This window comes from Carassius carassius, chromosome 5 (genome assembly GCF_963082965.1).
Source record: "Carassius carassius chromosome 5, fCarCar2.1, whole genome shotgun sequence".
NCBI classification, from domain to species: Eukaryota; Metazoa; Chordata; class Actinopteri; order Cypriniformes; family Cyprinidae; genus Carassius; species Carassius carassius.
Window position 1 is genome coordinate 21,567,759 of NC_081759.1, and position 19,344 is coordinate 21,587,102.

General features: G+C 37.4%; 1 protein-coding gene across 1 annotated transcript; it reads left to right on the plus strand.

Annotated features, from left to right (window-relative positions):
- Window positions 1-286: 286 nt before the first annotated feature.
- On the plus strand, window positions 287-17,401 carry skic3 (SKI3 subunit of superkiller complex). The gene is given in 19 exon segments (XM_059549269.1): window positions 287-381; window positions 2,869-2,986; window positions 3,070-3,178; window positions 3,514-3,645; window positions 3,949-4,050; window positions 4,174-4,298; window positions 5,599-5,642; window positions 5,841-5,913; window positions 6,013-6,066; window positions 6,145-6,256; window positions 9,113-9,241; window positions 9,340-9,411; window positions 9,414-9,454; window positions 12,097-12,261; window positions 12,342-12,418; window positions 12,420-12,492; window positions 16,283-16,413; window positions 16,656-16,795; window positions 17,343-17,401. Coding segments are annotated over 19 exon segments (1,773 nt in total). The 5' UTR covers window positions 287-364.
- Window positions 17,402-19,344: the final 1,943 nt, after the last annotated feature.

A 19,344-nucleotide genomic window follows, 5' to 3' on the forward strand; every position in this document is an offset into this window, starting at 1 on the left:
GTAAAAGGTGATCTAAAAAATGCAAGAGAAAGCCATCAAAAATAAAATTTAAAGATGCTTTGAAACATTTTAAGGTGTTTACTTCCAGTTGTCAGCATACAGTAAATGTTATCTCTATAGACATATAGATAGCTTCCATCTCATCTTTTCTGCTGATTCACTGTATTTGCATGGGTGTGTAAGTTAAACATGTTTCTCTCAATTTAAACTATGTTTGTGCACCCAGGCTGTTCTCAAACTTGAGCAGAATAACCTATTGCCTGGGTGTTTATTTGAGTGGCAGCTATACAGAGCTGCAGCAGCCGGATCAGGCTCAAAGCGCCTACAGAAAGGCCTCTGAACTGGAGCCAGAGCAACTGCTTGCATGGCAGGTCATTCATGGTCAGTGTTGGGAAGGTTACTTTGGAAATGTAATAGGTTACAGATTACAAGTTACCCTATTTAAAATGTAATAGTAGTGTAACTTTTTTAATTACTTTAATAAAGTAATGTAACTAATTACTTTTGAGTACATTTTGATTACTTTTATAAATTTCTAATGAATGTTAATTTGCAACTGTTAATCATCTTCAACCATTTTACACCATGCAGGTTTAACCTTAAAGTAGAGCTCAATACTATCAGACTTTCACCATCCTTCATCACCTGAATTAAGATGATCACATTTGAACACATCCACCACACAATCAGACTTTAGTACTGCCTTTTACTTAGAGATTGATCTGAAGTTCAAAGCAGATTTAAAATCAAAATAAATAGTTTATATATACTGTTTTTGAAACCAAATCTTTGCATAACTACAGGCATCTAACTGCATAACAATGGTTTAGGGAAAAATACATCAACTCAAATAAGGTTATCTAATAAGCATGTGTCCTAATTTGTGTACTAAACTCCTGAAACATTGGTGTCTTTTTGAAACACTGCTGTCTCTTTGTATATGATATGATGATAGTTTCTCAAAATAAGTAAAAAATGCTCATGAAGTGACTGTTCTAGAGATTAATTTCCATGAGGGGCGGACTGGGAAATCTCACACTCATACACCCACAACCCATTCTGAAACATGGACAACCCTATTTTTTTTTTGGACCTGACATGAAAAAATGTGAATCCTTAGGTTGGGGGACTTGCAACGTAAGTAAGAGTTCTCTCCTGAACTGCACCTTCACTTCCATTATCCATCCATCTCTCTCATGACTTTAATGCTGAATATTTTTATTTGACTTTTACCATGTTTTGTAAGTGCAATTTAGTTTTTTTGGCAAATGAATTACCACTTGTATTTATTTTTACTACAAATTCCATAGTTAAACCACGGTTAGTGCCATATACCATAGGCTACATTAATTTTCCTAAGGGTTGTGTTTTTGTATCCACTAGCTCCCCCTAAAACTATGATAAAATATGATGATTTGTCTGCTAACTTACTACTGTAACATTACAATAGATAATAATGACGTCGTTTATACAGTATTTTGAGTGATTGCGAGCAATGTGCTGCTGCTGCTTGACTAAGTAAACAAAGACAAAACTACATTAGCATCTTTACAGATGAAACTGACCTGCACCTGAAACCCTGGACAGAAGTGTCGCTTCTTTGCTCCAGCTGTGCGCTTACACAGTTCACTCCGGTCTCTCTCTCTCGCATTGATTACTCTGAGTCTGATCCAAACCGTTCGGCGGAGGCGCAGAGAGCGCGCGAGCCCAACCATTGCCAGTCACGACTAACCGATTCATGATTTATTAGAGATTTAATTATCGAATGGCGGATTCGGAAATAATCGCTTTAGTATATTCGGCCTTCAATTATACAATAACAATATTAAAGTAGAAGGCCAAATCGTCTGCCAGGCCACCGGGAATAGTCCCGGTTCTCCCGATGTCCAGTCAGCGCCTGATTTCCACAGACACGCAGAACGTGCAGGATTCATATTCAGTCTTTTTGCGGCTTAATATTCACAGACATCAGCCCATATCGGGTTTTGATTCAAGTGTACTGACCTACTTTTGATTTATTCGTCCAAAATGTGTCATATTCCGTCCGCGTTATAGGCTGAATTCCATTTTTATGACTGGATTCTACGAATATGTGCTTTCCGCGTCTCGGAGATTATGGGCCATATGTCTTAGTGCAATTTGGGAAAGAAATAAGCTGTATGTGGATGTGTGTAAATATTCAAATGTAATCCTCTTTGTAATCGTTACAATTTTCATAAGTAACTGTAATTTAATTATTCATTTTTTCTTAGTAACTGTAACTGATTACTGTTACATTTATTTTGTAATTAAATTACGTAACGCCGTTACATGTAACTAGTTACTCCCCAACACTGTTCATGGTATATAAACTATAGTGAATAGTCCAAATGTAGTTTATCTTAACTTTTTGTTAAATTTGTCTTGATGACACTGAGCACTGCTGGAATCTGCTAAATACTTTTTTATATTTCAAAGCAGAAATTGTAATTGTGGTTGCATGTTCTAAACTAGGACAAGAGGTACGTAGTATTTATACTCAAACTTAATAAAACTAATCAAGCTAAAAATTTATTATTCTATTTTTTTTTTGAGATACTGAATTTGTAATTTTCCTAAGCTGTAAGTCGTAACCATCAGAATTTAAAAAAAAAATTGAATTATTTCAGTTGTGTGCTATGAATCTAGAATATAAGAAAGTTTGCTTTAAAAAAATAATTACAAAATATGAAGACCTTTTCCATGATATTCTATTTTTTTAGATGCACCTGTAACTTCACTGTCTTTTACCTACACAAAATAATTTACACATATTATTTTTTAAAGTCGCCATCAAGCTTTATATGTGCATATGTGTGAAATGTTTGCTACTCTACACAGCGGCCAGAGCGTGGAGCAGGGAAGTCCAGGTGAGGGAGCATTTGAAAGAACTTTACAATTGATGACAGATGTGCCCAGTGAAGCCCACAGGAGTCTTTCACAGGACTACATTAAATGTCTTTCCAAGGTTGGCAAGCTGTATATGCCACGATTATTGTAATATTCAAAATAATAATGACTGGACCAAAGCAAATGTTATGTATTCTGCAGCTTCCTCATGAGGTGGCCAAGCTAAAGGAAGTTTGTGATGCCACGCTTTCCCGCCATCCAACACACTCCTGCCCTCTAGAGGCCCTCAGCGAGCACTACATCAGAACTGGTCAGTTTAGGTCAAATGAAGTCAATGGAGAAAAAGAAAAAAAAAAAAACACTAAAAACATGTATTTTTAAATTAATTGAAATAGAAAACAACTGTTTTTATTTGTAATAATATTTCATAATATTATAGTTTTTACTGTATTTTGAAATCAAATAAATTGTCTTTAACAAGACTAATCGTTAGTATGAAACAAACAGACTAAGTCAGAAACATCATACTCCAAACTTTTGAACAATTAAGTACAAAAATAATCAACCCATGTTGAGTTTTTCTAAATAAACACCGCTCTCAGATAATTGATCTCGTCTCTGATCCTGGCAGGGGACTGCAGTGAGGGAGCTGTCCTGTCCGCTGTTTCTTCCATCTCTAGGGACTGGATCCAAACAACTCACATGCTTACTTTGGTCTTGGTATTAAAGCTTGTCAGGATAAAAAATATGAGGATGCCATCAAAAGTATTAGTCTAGGTGAGTTTATAAATACCATAAAGAATTTACAGATGTTTAGAGATTTGCTCCAGTATGGATGCAGGTTATCAAAGTTTTTCAAGCTTCTTGATAAAAAGGTTCCGACCAGAGGTCAAGTATATAATACAAGAAATGCAGAGTATCAAATTATAAATATAATGCATTTCGTGATTCATTTTGATAACTAAAAACACGTTTTAATAACTCTTTGATTTTTGTTCATGTTCAGCTATACATCATTAATTCCTAGCAGTTCCTAAACTATACTGTACAATGTACACTTTTGTTGTGTTTTTCCTGCAGGATTGAAGCGTATACGCTCTTACATCATTGGCTGTTATAATCTTGCTCTGGCTCAACTAAAAATGCATAAATACTCTGACAGTGCCACAGCTTCCAGCCAAGGTACTGCATGATAAAAATAACTACACAGCTATCTAAAACACAGCTAAGATGACATCTACTCAGTCAGCTGCACCAACAGGATGGAAAAGGGCTGTTCTCAGAAATATTCTGTTTTGTGTTCAGGGTTGAAGTCATGTGTGGGGAACTCTTATGATTGGACTCATAAACTGCAGAGGTTGAATCTAGAGTCTCTGGTGAGGACAGGAAGAGACCAGGATGCTGATGAAGCTCTGCAGATCCTTACACAGGTATCGTTTTAAACCCAACAGATTTTTTTTGAAAGAAGTCTTATATGCTCACCAAGGATGCATTTGATAAAAAAGTACAGTGAAACGGTATTATTGTGAAATATTATTGCAATGTCAAATAGCTCTTTTCTCTTTTAATATTTTTTTTATTCCTGTGGTGGTAAAGCTGAATTTTCAGCAGATATTACTCCAGTCTTCAGTGTCACATGATAAATCAGTTTAATAGGCTGATTTGGAACTAAATAAACATTATGAATAATTATAAACATTGAACGCGTTGAAAGAAGTTGTGCTGCTTAATTTTTTTCTTTCTTTGTTGAACAAAGTTCACAAGAGCAACATTTACAATTCACAGAGCAGCATTTTTACACTTTAATACATCCTTGTTGAATAAAAGGTTTCATTTCTTGAAAAAAAAGAGAAATTAATATTTATATGAATGTATGAATATATTAATAATTGTTTGATAATCTATTTGATTAGTCTCACTCATATATAAAAAAATATAATACATAATCTATATCTGTTACCATTATGAAGTATCTAAATACATTAATATGGCACTATATGCATGTTTTATAGGCCAGGCTAAAAGGATATTTAGCCTGAAAGCAGATAAAGAAACCTGATATATTGAATGATTTTACCAAGAGTGCAGGTGGAATGAAAATGTTTTTCATCTTTCTTTCATCATTATTCCCTTCTGAAAAATAAGGGAATTATATTACGGCCTTTATATTATTAAATGAGTCCTTTCATAGATCAAAGGACACAAATTGATCAAAAGTGTACTTCCTGTTCATGAAAGAATCCTGAAAAATGTAGCACGGTTTAAAAAAAAAATGAAGCAGCAAAACTGTTTTCAATATTGACAATGATAATAAATGTTTCTTGAGCAGCTAATCAGCCATACTAAAATGATTTGGAATGTATTTTGAGCTTTGGCATCACAGGATTAAATGACATTTTTAAGATATATGCAAATCGAAAACAATAATTTTAAGTTGTAATAGTATTCCACAATATTACTGTTTTACTGTATTTTTGACCAAATAAATGCAGCTTTAGTGAGCATAAGAGACTTATTTAAAAAACATTACAAATCTTACAGACACCAACATTTATTATAATATATTATATTATTGCCAGACTGAGATCAAAATAGACCTTAAGTTGTTGCTCATCAACTTAAGCCTGGACTCTTTACTAATTGAATATTTGTTCGGACCCATTATGTCTTGTTGAGTAGGGAATTGAGGACTTTAATTAAATTAAATGCTTCTCTTTATTTGTCCAATAGCAAATGCCCTTTCAATGTCCTCCTTTAATCTACATCCTACAAAGGTTTAAAAAACACTCAAAAGCTAATAAAGGGAAAAAACTTTAATCTAATTGACCTCAGGTATGAATCATTGCATTTGGTTAATTAACCAAAATGTCAAATAAGGTACCAGAACACCCCAGATTAACAAGAGTTCTTCTTTTTCTTCTGTGAGACATTTTTTATCATAAAAAATGTGTTTGACATCTGCTGTGTTTTAGGAACCCAGGAAATCCTTCTCTCTGGGCTCTTCTCTCCAGACTGGCCCCACAGTACTGCCCCAACAAAGCCAGGGTAAGTATTCTCACATCGGCTTTTGCACATATTTTAGGAGAAAAGGATTAGTTCACCTGTTATAAAAGTATTGACCGTAAGTGTTCTTATTTTTATCAGGGAGGTGCTGTGGCTGGCAGTGTGGTGTGTCATGCCAGCTTGACACTTGGAAAGGTAATTTAACATTTGTGGATGGATGAACTCCAGTGGCTCTCTGTGTCCATTAAAGAGTTCAACTCTTTTTATCTGTAGAGGGCGTTGCTGTGCAGTGGAGTGAATCAGTTGGCCTCAGGCCAGCACTCTGGTGAGGACAGTAGACTCAATGCTCTAAAAACAATCCAGAGAGCTGTGCTGCTGTGCCCAGGTAAACTGAGTTACAATCAGACACTCTGGATCAGTTCTCAAGTTAGCTGCTCTTACTACTAAATTTTAACTTTCAATTTAGTAACTCTTAAGATTTGAAAGATTCAAAAACAGAATAGCAGACTACGAGAACAAGACTAGACCCTTGAGGCCCAGGACGCTGACCAAAATCTCTTTCAAGGAATTCAGTTCTCTTAGTGAAATGACATAATAATGACTTTAAAGTGTGAGACCCTTGAAATACACAAACCAGAATTTTTGCCTGAGTTGCAATGAGTTTTGGCTTCTTGTTAAGGAAGGTTATTATTGCAGTTTTGGACAGAACAGTCTTCTATAACCCCAAATGATGTAAATATTCAATTTGGATAGTAAGAACCTTGCATTAAACGTGTCAGCAGGAGTATGTGCCAAGTTTAACGCAGAGAGGCCTATGTGAAAAGTTTGAGATGAGAGAGATGTCTACAGCCAGTGTTGGGAAGGTAACTTTGGAAATGTAATAGGTTACAGATTACAAGTTACCCTGTTTAAAATGTAATAGTAGTGTAACTTTTTCAATTACTTTATTAAAGTAATGTAACTAATTACTTTTGAGTACTTTTTGATTACTTTTCTAAATTTGTGAAAATTAAAGAATAATAAATAAAAGCATATACATCAACTTAAATACAGTTATCTAATAAGCATGTGACGTATTCTGTGTAATAAACTCCTGAAACATTGGTGTTTTTTTTAAACTGCTGTCTCTTTGTATATGATGATAGTTTTCTCAAAATAAGTAAAATGCACATTAAGTGACACAAAGCAGTTCTAGAAATTATGTTTATGTGCTCGTGTACTCCTATATTGAGATGGCAGAGGTTGAAAACACTGCGAGCTTCAGTAGGCCTATGTGTAGTAAATGAAAGCATGTCTTTGCCATTAATTTACAGGAGGGAAGGACTGGGAAAAAAATTCAGACTGGAAAATTCAAACTCATACAAACAAATTCATGGACAAAACTATTTTTTTGTATGGACCTGACATAAAAAAGGTTTAAATCTTTAATTTGGGGACATGCAAAATAATTAAAAGTTATCTCCTGAACTGCACCTTCACTTTAAAGGGAAAAGTCGTGGCCTAATGGTTAGAGAGTCGGACTCCCAATCGAAAGGTTGTGAGTTCGAGTCCCGGGCCGGCAGGAATTGTGGGTGGGGGGAGTGCATATACAGTTCTCTCTCCACCTTCAATACCACGACTTAGGTGCCCTTGAGCAAGGCATTGAACCCCCAACTGCTCCCCGGGCGCCGCAGCATAAATGGCTGCCCACTGCTCCGGGTGTGTGCTCACAGTGTGTGTGTGTTCACTGCTCTGTGTGTGTGCATTTCGGATGGGTTAAATGCAGAGCACAAATTCTGAGTATGGGTCACCATACTTGGCTGAATGTCACTTCACTTCCATTTTTCTCTTCAGTCTCTTTATTTTGCCCTGTTATCCATCTCTCTCATGACTTTAATACTCAAGATTGAACAAAACTATACTTTACAATACAATACCCTACAATACTACAATATCTTTATAGAAAAATCCTAATACTGTACACGAGTCATGTTTTTCCCTTGCTTTTATTAGCCTATATAAAAGTAAAATAACCTTGTTATGTTTTTGTTTTTTTGCAAATGGATTTGTATTTATTTTTAAATAAATACATTTGTAAAATAATTTACATTTTTGGTTACCACATTTAAACAATAGTAACCATTTTCTCTGGATTTATAGTTAAATATTAAAATGTTAATTTTCGTAAGGGTTGTGTTGTTGTTACTCCCCCTAAACCTATAAAAAAATCGGATTTTTTTTTAGATAAATTCCTACTGTAGCATTACAACAGATAATAATGATGTCCTTTATATAGTATTTTGAGTGATGACTGGTGAGCAACGTGCTGCTGCTTGAATAAATAAAAAAAATAAACAAAGACAAAAAAGCATCTTTACAGATGAAACTGACCTGAAACCCTGAACAGTAGTTCTGCTTCTCTGCTCCAGCAGCCCCCCCCCCCTCTCTCTCTCTCTCTCTCTCTCTCTCTCTCTCTCTCTCTCTCTCTCTCTCTCTCTCTCTCGCATTGATTACTCGGAGTCTGATCCAAACCGTTTGGCGGAGGCGCGGAGAGCGCGCGCGTCATGACTAACACTTCATGATTTATTAGAGATTTAATTATCAAATGGCGGATTCGCAAATGATCGCTTTAGTACATTCGGCAGGCAATTATACAATAATGATATTAAATAGTGGGGCAAAATCGGCTGCCAGGCCACCGGGAATTGTCCCGGTTCTCCCGGTGTCCAGTCCGCGCCTGATTTTCACAGACACGCAGAATGTGCAAAGTCATATATTGAATTTTTGGGGCTTTATATTCACAGACACTAGTCAATGACATATTTTGATTCAAGTGTACTGACCTACTTTTGATTTAGTCATCCAAAATGTGGCATATTCCGTCCGCGTTAGGCATTCCGTTTTTATGACTGGATTCTACGAACCAGACTGTATTTCCGCATCCCGGAAATTATTAGGGCGGTATGTCTCAGAATAGTCAGTGCAATATGGGAAAGAAATAAGTTAAATCTGTATGTGGATGTGTGTAAATATTCAAATGTAATCCCCTTTGTAATCGTTAAAAATTTCATAAGTAACTGTAATTTAATTACTCATTTTTTCGTAGTAACTGTAACTAATTACAGTTACAATAATTTTGTAATTAAATTACGTAACGCCGTTACATGTAACCAGTTACTCCCCAACACTGTCTACAGCCTAAGTCGGATGGCAGTGATTGATTGATGTGTCCTCTGTCTTTCTCTCTGTATCACAAATGCAGACGATCCTGCTGGGTGGGTGGAGCTAATGGCTGCCTGTCACACAGAGAACACTGCATGCTTACTCGAAGGCTCCGCCCCTCGCAGAGAAGGTCTGGAGAGGGTGCACATGACTCTGGTGTCTGAAAAAGGTCAGTGAGACTTGAGAATGTCATGTCAGTGTATTTGTATATATGCTGATGGGAGCATAGCTCTAAAACTATGTGTGCTGTGTGTGTACGGCCCTCAGTGAAGGGCCTGCAGGCAGAGGATGGGCTCTTGGCTCAGGGATGGGTGGTACAGCAGGCCGTGACTGGACTCAAACAGGAGGCCAATATGACCAGGCAGAGACTCTCTGCTCCCAGGTACATGGACAAACACACACACACACACACACACACACACACACACACACACACACACACACACACACACACATACACATACACATGCTTAGACAAACACACACACACACACACACACACACACATACACATACACATGCTTAGACAAACACACACACACACACACACACACACATGCTTTCTCTTTCTATGTCACGCTGTCCCCTACTGATGCGTTTCTCTTGTGTAAATCGGGCACAGGTGCAGACACAGACAGGCCAACCTGTTCATGGGTTTCAAAGCAGAACCGTGTTCCCGTTTCATGCACTGACATGGCACCATCTGTCTAATATCCATATATTGTGGCTGTCTGTCTGCTTATAATGCTTGAGCTTTTCCCCTTTGAGGTATATTTGTTAGGGGTGTCAATAAATATTGGCTGATAATTAATGCGCATCTCGTCAGTAAAACCGGTTCTCTTAATCAGCGGTAAATTCAATCAGTGTTGTTTTAACTGGCAAGCTGCGCAACTTGTCACTAGTATTTGTAGAACAGGACTGTCCAGTTTTGCTCCTGAAGGGCCAATGTCCTGGATAATGAAAATCCATGATACTGTATTTAAAATCTAAATGAAAAATAGTATATGTAAACTATATTATTTAAGCTAAATTGGCAGATCTTGTAATGCTCGTGAGAGATGACTGTCACTATGTGCTTCTCACAGCAAATGGCTGCTGTCTGCTGTTTGATGCTTCTCATTTGCATAAATTGGAGCGTTTCCCAACAGTTAGATGCTCTTGGTCGCTCTAAACAGGTTTTTAAATTCACTGTCAGTCCCATAGCTCCAGTACAAAAGAGTTGAAGCTCTGCTCCACTCACTCGTTACCAGTGGACATACTGCAAAACTTGAAATAGTGGTCTCAGACAAAGGAAACCCTGAATATGTGCAGTGTCAAGGGCCTCCAGGAACATGGTTGAAAACCACTGATCAAAATTAACTGGTTTTATACAACTCAAAATGTTATTTTGTATCTTTTTTTATGTCAAAATGCTATTGTTTTTTTATTCAGAGATATCATATTATATCTCTGAGGTCCACCTATAATGGTATCAAGATTTTTACATCAAACAACATCATAATTTAGAAGTAATAGGCTATTTTCTGTTCTCTTTTTTAACTCCTCTTATCTGAATGCTCTGTTTGAATAGGTGTGGTGGATCGTAGACTCTGAAGTAAACAGCCACTGTGATTGGCTAATAGTTGTGTATGTTTGACAGTCTACGCGACGCTGCTGTGATTTAGGTTAATTCACATAAATACTCATACCAAATGAAAAAGTTATCATGTAATAAAGACAGTTACTCACACATTTCTGTCGGATCCAATAAAGTCAGCACCGCAAAATCTTTTAGTTGAAATTTTTCTGAAAATCATGCGTCAAATTGTGCTTGTTTGTAAACGAATCTGTGGTAAAACGAAGTGAACAAAGGACCGAGTTCTTATTGATGCGTTCTGGAACTTCATTCAAATAAAGTTCATCCATTTTTCCTAACGTTGTGAATCTTGTGATCAGAAGAAATGCTTCACAAAGACAGTTTTTTTTCCCCCAGAGCTTTGTACTGCACAGCGTCTTTTTGTCTTCTGAGCCATCTTTTATCGCTAGGTTTCTGCGCATTCACCTCTCTCGTAAACAATACATGCACAAATCGGTGGGCAGGTGTTGCCCCCTTGGACAATAACAATGACAGCTTTTCTTTTCTGGTAGATTTATTTGCCCTGGTATTTTTTCTCTTTTGTTTTCTTTGACAGATTCTGGGGCTGAAAGTTTTAACAAGAACAAAACGTATTAACTCTGCTTATTCTTTTTCCTTTTTACCCACTACTCTTTTCTTCTCACAGCGCCCCCAACAGTATACATCATTTCTAAGACTTTCAATATTTATCCTCTACATTATATTAGTAACAAATATCTACAACAAACACAGACATGAAACAAATTAAATAATTATTTGAGGTCCTTACACAGGGCTAAACAGGCAGCGATGTAGAAGCAGGCGTTGATCTTCTGCAGAGGCAGTGTTCAGCCACACTATAACATTATTGTCATACACTCCATACGCTGTTGTTTAGGCAGACTGGCTTCAATATAAGCTGTTTTTAGACTAACACGAAAGTTTTGAGTTCTGAAACTTGCAGGATGTTTTTAAAGTATAGTGACCTCTTATATGTCAAAAGATGAGTGGAATTTTGGTCGCTAAGTTCATCACAGCTTTAAGGTAACACTTACCATTTTAGTTTTTACAGTTTGCAGTGTTGCAATTCTAGAAAGTCTCCTGACGAAAAAAATATACATTGAGTCACAAGTCTTTTAGAGGTATAGAAATTGTTTTAAATAATATACACTCACATGACTCTAGTCATATCAGTGGCTTTGAAAAAGCTCTTTTATTTAACCAGCTTCCCCCACTCCTGGTGGCCACCATGTTGAGATTGTTTAATCTCACAAATAATAGTTATATCAGACAAGCTTAACTCAAATTCTGATATTTTCCTGAAAACATCAACAAATGTTGCACACCAGTCAATCTTTGGTATTGATAAGATATTAAAGCTGATAAAAAGCATACTAGCTAGTTTGTATACATTCCTCTTCTTCCCTCAGGCTCCGAGTGTATCTCCAGAGCATCCTGTGGTGTTCCTGAGGTTAAGGCAGGCTCAGTGTGAGCGCCTCCTGTTGTCTGACACTGGTAACTGTGTTCCTCCTGCAGTGCTGGATTAGCTCAGCGCTGCTGTCATGGCCAACCACACGTCTGTGTCCATCTGGCATGTGTGTACATTCAGCATCTCACCAAAGAGAGCTTGGTGTCAGATTGATTTCATAGTAAATAAAGACTTGCTGGCTCTCAGTGGTTGGCAGAAGTGTACTGTTCTCAGGGTCTGCTGGCTCAGGCCTCTGTGGCATATAGACACAGTCTTCAGCTGACTTCAGCTCGGTGACCACATTGGAAAGATGAGCAGTCTGCTCCGACTAGCCCTGCTGGCACTCATGCCGTGTTTGGTGAGTACCAGATTAATCTTGTACAGGGAAGTTGGGAGAAATGGGCACAGATTTCTCAGACACTTCTAATATACAGTGTGGCCTGAATGACTAAATCTATTTTTTTGTATTTAAACACAGAAGTAAAAAGAAAAAATTCATATTGAATATAAATTGGTGATATATCTGTGTGTGAATATGCATGTATTATGTTTAAATGTCAAATACAAAGTCTACAAAGTCTTAGACTTTAGATGCTTCCATTTTGTCACCTTCAAGCAGTAACTAGTTTACCTGAATATTAATGATTGAAGAATAACGCAGAATAGTTAAAGTAACACTACTTTCTTTGTGAAAATAGGTTTCTTTTGTTTGCTGTGCTTTCTTCTAATAGTTCTGCTGTAGATGGAGTACCTCTAGACAGCTGTCAAACCTTGCAAATCCCAGGTCTTTACGTTAGATCAGAGGATGTGCAGTGGGATTTCAAACAAATCTATGACAGCCGCAGTCTGAATACTTTCCTAACTGTCTGTTAGACAGAGAGGAACGGTTTACTCAGGGTAGATTTAGCTCATAATAACTCATGAGATCAGTGTGTGATAATCCTTCATAAAACACTGACTGGATGGATGAACAGCTATGAAAAGCTGATCAAACAGGAATGTACTGTAATATGGCAGACAATCATGCGGCAAACCTGATGAAAGAATGGAGTCCTATTGTAGTGCTGTTGACAGTGTAATAGTGGAAAGTTAAACGCAAGGTTATCAGACCACTCTCTGCTCTTTCCATGTGTTTGGTTAATTTAACTTTACATTACAATTCCATAGAATGCCATTTAAAAGTTAAGGAAAGTAAGATGGTGTTTTGAAATAAATTAATAGTTTTATTCAGCAAGGTTGCATTAAATTGATCAAAAGAGACAGTAAAGACAATTTAAAAGACATGTTATAAAAGATTTCTATTTCAAATAAATGCTGTTATTTTGAACTTTCTATTCATCAAAGAACTCTGAAAAAATAAATGAATCACAAAAAAAAAAATAAAAGTTTTCAACATGAATAGTAAAAAGATATTGGAGAAGTTTATTTATTTATTCATATACATTACAGACCAAAAGTTTGGACACACTTTCTCATTCAAAGTTTTCTTTATTTTCATGACTATGAAAATTGTAGATTCACACTGAAGGCATCAAAACTATAAATTAACACATGTGGAAATTATATATGGAATTATATACATAACAAAAAAGTGTGAAACAATTGAAAATATGTCATATTCTAGGCTCTTCAAGGGAGCCACCTTTTGCTTTGATTACTGCTTTGCACACTCTTGGCATTCTCTTGATGAGCTTCAAGAGGTAGTCACCTGAAATGGTCTTCCAACAGTCTTGAAGGAGTTCCCCGAGAGATGCTTAGCACTTGTTGGCCCTTTTGCCTTCTGTCTGCAGTCCAGCTCACCCCTAAACCATCTCGATTGGGTTCAGGTCCGGTGACTGTGGAGGCCAGGTCATCTGGCGCAGCACCCCATCACTCTCCTTCTTGGTCAAATAGCCCTTGATGCCTTCAGTGTGAATCTACAATTTTCATAGTCATGAAAATAAAGAAAACTCTTTGAATGAGAAGGTGTGTCCAAACTTTTGGTCTGTACTGTATATTTATTGTGTACAATTTCTAAATACTTTTTTTACTACAGTTGTAATACATTTGGATACATCTGCTATTTTTCATGAAGTTTTCCTTGTCACATTTTGAAATAGTTTGTCTGTAAGTGTCTGTATGTCCGCTAATAAAAATGGAAATGATTATTTTCCTTATTATCACCTTCAGGCATCTTTCCCATTTTTTCTCTGCTTCCTCTTCCTCCCACCCTTTTCATTTAGTCCATCCTCCGTCCCTCCATCCACTGTCAGCATATTGCCTTAATTTTAGCTGACTGCAGCTTTGCCTGCTAAATTGAATTAAGCACTTTGTGGCTAGCCTTTCATTAATTTTAATTAAAGCGTGTCAGCCTTCAGTGTATTCAGACACTGGTCATATATTACCGTAGTCTGAACTTTGCCAACTAATATACATCTCAAATACGGAAATCCTTGTTTTACAACCTGAATTCCGGAAAAGTTGGGACGTTTTTTAAATTTTAATAAAATGAAAACTAAAAGACTTTCAAATCACATGAGCCAACATTTTATTCACAATAGAACATAGATAACATAGCAAATGTTTAAACTGAGAAAGTTTACAATTTTATGCACAAAATGAGCTCATTTCAATTTTGATTTCTGCTACAGGTCTCAAAATAGTTGGGACGGGGCATGTTTACCATGGTGTAGCATCTCCTTTTCTTTTCAAAACAGTTTGAAGACGTCTGGGCATTGAGGCTATGAGTTGCTGGAGTTTTGCTGTAGGAATTTGGTCCCATTCTTGCCTTATATAGATTTCCAGCTGCTGAAGAGTTCGTGGTCGTCTTTGACGTATTTTTCGTTTAATGATGCGCCAAATGTTCTCTATAGGTGAAAGATCTGGACTGCAGGCAGGCCAGGTTAGCACCCGGACTCTTCTACGACGAAGTCATGCTGTTGTTATAGCTGCAGTATGTGGTTTTGCATTGTCCTGCTGAAATAAACAAGGCCTTCCCTGAAATAGACGTTGTTTGGAGGGAAGCATATGTTGCTCTAAAACCTTTATATACCTTTCAGCATTCACAGAGCCTTCCAAAACATGCAAGCTGCCCATACCGTATGCACTTATGCACCCCCATACCATCAGAGATGCTGGCTTTTGAACTGAACGCTGATAACATGCTGGAAGGTCTCCCTCCTATTAAGCCCGGAGGACACGGCGTCCGTGATTTCCAACAAGAATGTCAAATTTGGACTCGTCTGACCATAAAAAACTATTCCACTTTGAAATAGTCCATTTTAAATGAGCCTTGGCCCACAGGACACGACGGCGCTTCTGGACCATGTTCACATATGGCTTCCTTTTTGCATGATAGAGCTTTAGTTGGCATCTGCTGATGGCACGGCGGATTGTGTTTACCGACAGTGGTTTCTGAAAGTATTCCTGGGCCCATTTAGTAATGTCATTGACACAATCATGCCGATGAGTGATGCAGTGTCGTCTGAGAGCCCGAAGACCACGGGCATCCAATAAAGGTCTCCGGCCTTGTCCCTTACGCACAGAGATTTCTCCAGTTTCTCTGAATCTTTTGATGATGTTATGCACTGTAGATGATGAGATTTGCAAAGCCTTTGCAATTTGACGTTGAGGAACATTGTTTTTTAAGTTTTCCACAATTTTTTTACGCAGTCTTTCACAGATTGGAGAGCCTCTGCCCATCTTTACTTCTGAGAGACTCTGATTCTCTAAGACAAAGCTTTAATAGCTAATCATGTTACAGACCTGATATCAATTAACTTAATTAATCACTAGATGTTCTCCCAGCTGAATCTTTTCAAAACTGCTTGCTTTTTTAGCCATTTGTTGGCCCCGTGCCAACTTTTTTGAGACCTGTAGCAGGCATTAAATTTTAAATGAGCTAATTAAGTGGATAAAAGTGTAACATTTCTCAGTTTAAACATTTGCTACGTTATCTATGTTCTATTGTGAATAAAATATTGGCTCATGTGATTTGAAATTCCTTTAGTTTTCATTTTATTAAAATTTAAAAAACGTCCCAACTTTTCCGGAATTCGGGTTGTAGAAGGGTTTTTTAATTATTCAGTCCATTGCTTAAACTTTACAGACCATTCTACAATGCAAGGAAACACTGTGTAAAGATCGTCTAATTGTACTTCTGACAACAGGCTGGTGTCTGTGTCTCTGAATGGAAGGATCTGGTGTTGGAGGCCAGCATTGAAGTCTTAAAGATGGGCAGCTCACCAGTAGCTCTGCTCTTCCAAGCTTTACTGCAGTTCTCTATAAAGATGGGTGCCAGGTACGGCCATTTCACAAAGCTACTTTTTTTGCCACTCTCTTGCTGCATATGAGAGGATTTTTGCATATAGCTTTAGTAGGGTTTTGTGTTCACATTTGTTGACACCCTTACATTGTCAACTTGTCAGATCAGTCCGACCTGTTCCATTAGTCTATTTAAATATGAAATACATCACCTTTATTCATGATATCCGAGGTTAAACTGTGTCAGGATCAGATTGATAATGGTTTGTTCTTCTACAGGGAAACCCGACGCCTGTTGGAGAAAATGGATTATGCTTCAGCCTCAGGCAGCTCTGAAACAATAGCGTCACTGGCACGCTGGTACCTCCTGCGCAACATGCACACAAAAGATGACCTGGAGCTGATAGATGTGAGCAATTGCATTCACTCGCTCTACTTGAAAACAAATGAGCAACTTGGAGAGCCGCAGCCCTGCAGAGTTTTGCTTCAACCCTAATCAAACACACCTGAACAAGCTAATCAAGATTTCATTAGGACTGGAGCTGAATTCTCCAGGCTCTCCAGGACCAGAGTTCGCCATCCCTGCTCTAGAACATCGATAAAACATTTTACATCATCTTCCTATATGCCCCACCTGCTGGCATTCAGTCTGATGCTTGTGCTTGTTCACTTTCTAACATTCTCCATGTGCTTGAGCTACTCCTGAAAACAGGACAAGTGGAAGAGTAAAGGAATGCTTACTTTAATGCATTTGGGTTAAACAAACATATTTGCATCTGTAGAGCCTTCAGAAGGTCCCCAGGATAATTTTTTACAGAGGGTCAGAGTGTGGGTTCAAAACAATCATTTTTCTAATATATGACTCTTAAAGTAAATATGACGTGAACCTCAAGTTACAAGTTAAAATTATTTTACAGATCCATGTCATGACCCCTGTAAAAATGGCATTGTGTTTTGGGCTTGTAGACTCAGATGGAGACGGCAGACTGGTGGATTTCCACAGACGCCTTTACCCATCCAGCTGAGACAGTCCACCATCCTCAGGAGACAGCATTACACCATTGTTCTGCTTTATCTCTTGCACACTGAGCAGTTTACTCACTGATCAATGTTTACAAATCGGAAAGTCTTTACATGACCAAGTACATTTCATTATGTACGGATATATCTGCTAAGCTAATTTAAAAAGACACTTGATCTATATGAATGGCAGTTTATGGTATAACTGAATTAGCTTATGCTCACTGCATTGCAATAACGTGTGCGTTGATGCATGAAAAATAACATTAATGATTCATGATTATTTTTATGTGCCTTCCTCAAAGCGATAGTTTTTGCATTATTATTATTGCCAAAAGCCTCAGCTGACTATAAAATAATAAATCTACTGCTATTGCAATTATGTGACTCAAAAGAGTCATTGCTTTGGATCCAAAATCACTACTGGGCACATCTGAAAGTGCAGCAAGTGGGAAACCTGCTCTTCAGATTGTCTGTTTATGGTCAGAGAAATTTTTTATCTGACGCATGATTATCTTTGCCCTACAGAAGCACTGGCAGAACTAATTAACCTCTGTTTTTCCTCACTGTCATTTCCAAATAACTGACTTTGTTCATATCTGCACAACTACGGTCGACTGCAGAAAGCTATTGAGTCCCTGAAATATCAAAGCATATCAAAAACAGAACAAAAAATGGGAAATAAGAATAATTGTTTATCATGTTGGGAGTATTTATGCTTTGCAGATATGCATTGTTGGCTTGGAAAATTAAATAAAAAAGAAAGCAATATTGTTTGCTTATATAGCATTCATTACAATCAATACTAGCTTGGGGTCAAGCGGACAAACACCGAACAATTCATCTTCCTAAACGTTCAGCATTGAGCCTGCATGAGTATTGTGCTTCTAATCTTGGATTTGTCGTAATTGTACCTTGATTGAATTTCATCAACTATGAATGTTCACTCAGAATCTGATCACTCAGAATCTGATTTTAAAGTCTGGTCCAGCAAAAAGAGATTTAAAGGCAATGACCTCACGCAAGCTGACTAAATCCTTTTTTTTAAATCAAGAAAACAAATGTAGAGCTTATTTGATTGTATTGTCCATCTGCCCACTTTCTGCTGAATCATACTTGGTGTTCTCACACAGGTTGTATATTCCAGCATATTTCTCTTCTAGAAAGAATGGTCCAGTGAAGGCACCTTCAGTCCTACCATGTTTCTCTGGATCTGTCTGATGTCTCGTTGCATCTCTCCTTTGTCAGAGACACAATGGCATCATGAACCGCATGGAACCCTGGCAAATATAATAAAGGAGGAGATCACCTTCAGAAATCTGTGGTAGTAATTAACTCTGTGGCAGAAGTGTGTTAGGTGTCTCATCTTTAATGCATCACCTGATTTCAGTCCATCACAAGAGTTTCTAAGAGAATTTGAGAGCAAGTACAGTACATTTCAAGGCAGGAGGTTACAATTAATGTGAATTGTTTGTTCTGTTTATGTAGGTTTAATTTGGTCTTTTGTACTGACTGCCTGGAAAACAGTGTAGTCTGTCAATCCATAACTTTTGGAAACAGGAAGGAAATATAGATAAGCTAATAAATGCAATATCTGCTAGGGTGGAAGATACCCAGCAGGCTAGCCTGTACATTAAGCTTTTAGAAGCAAACAGCCTGGAAAAACAGCCACAAGAGAGATAAATTGGGCCGCTCATTTTCGTTGGTATTGCATTGCAGGCAGCTTGAATACAATCTTTCCAGTTTGTTTTTAAGAAATGACATACAGTAGCATGTGATGTGCTAGTTTACTGTTCAGATTTGTGCTTGTAATGATTGGTCAGTTCAGAGGTGTGGGCAGGGAGGCACTAAATATGATGGAGTAAAAAGGTCTGGACTATAATTCAGATTTTCATGTACAGTTTGGAGTCCAAACTTTTGAATTGTAGTTAACAAGTTGAGATGTTCT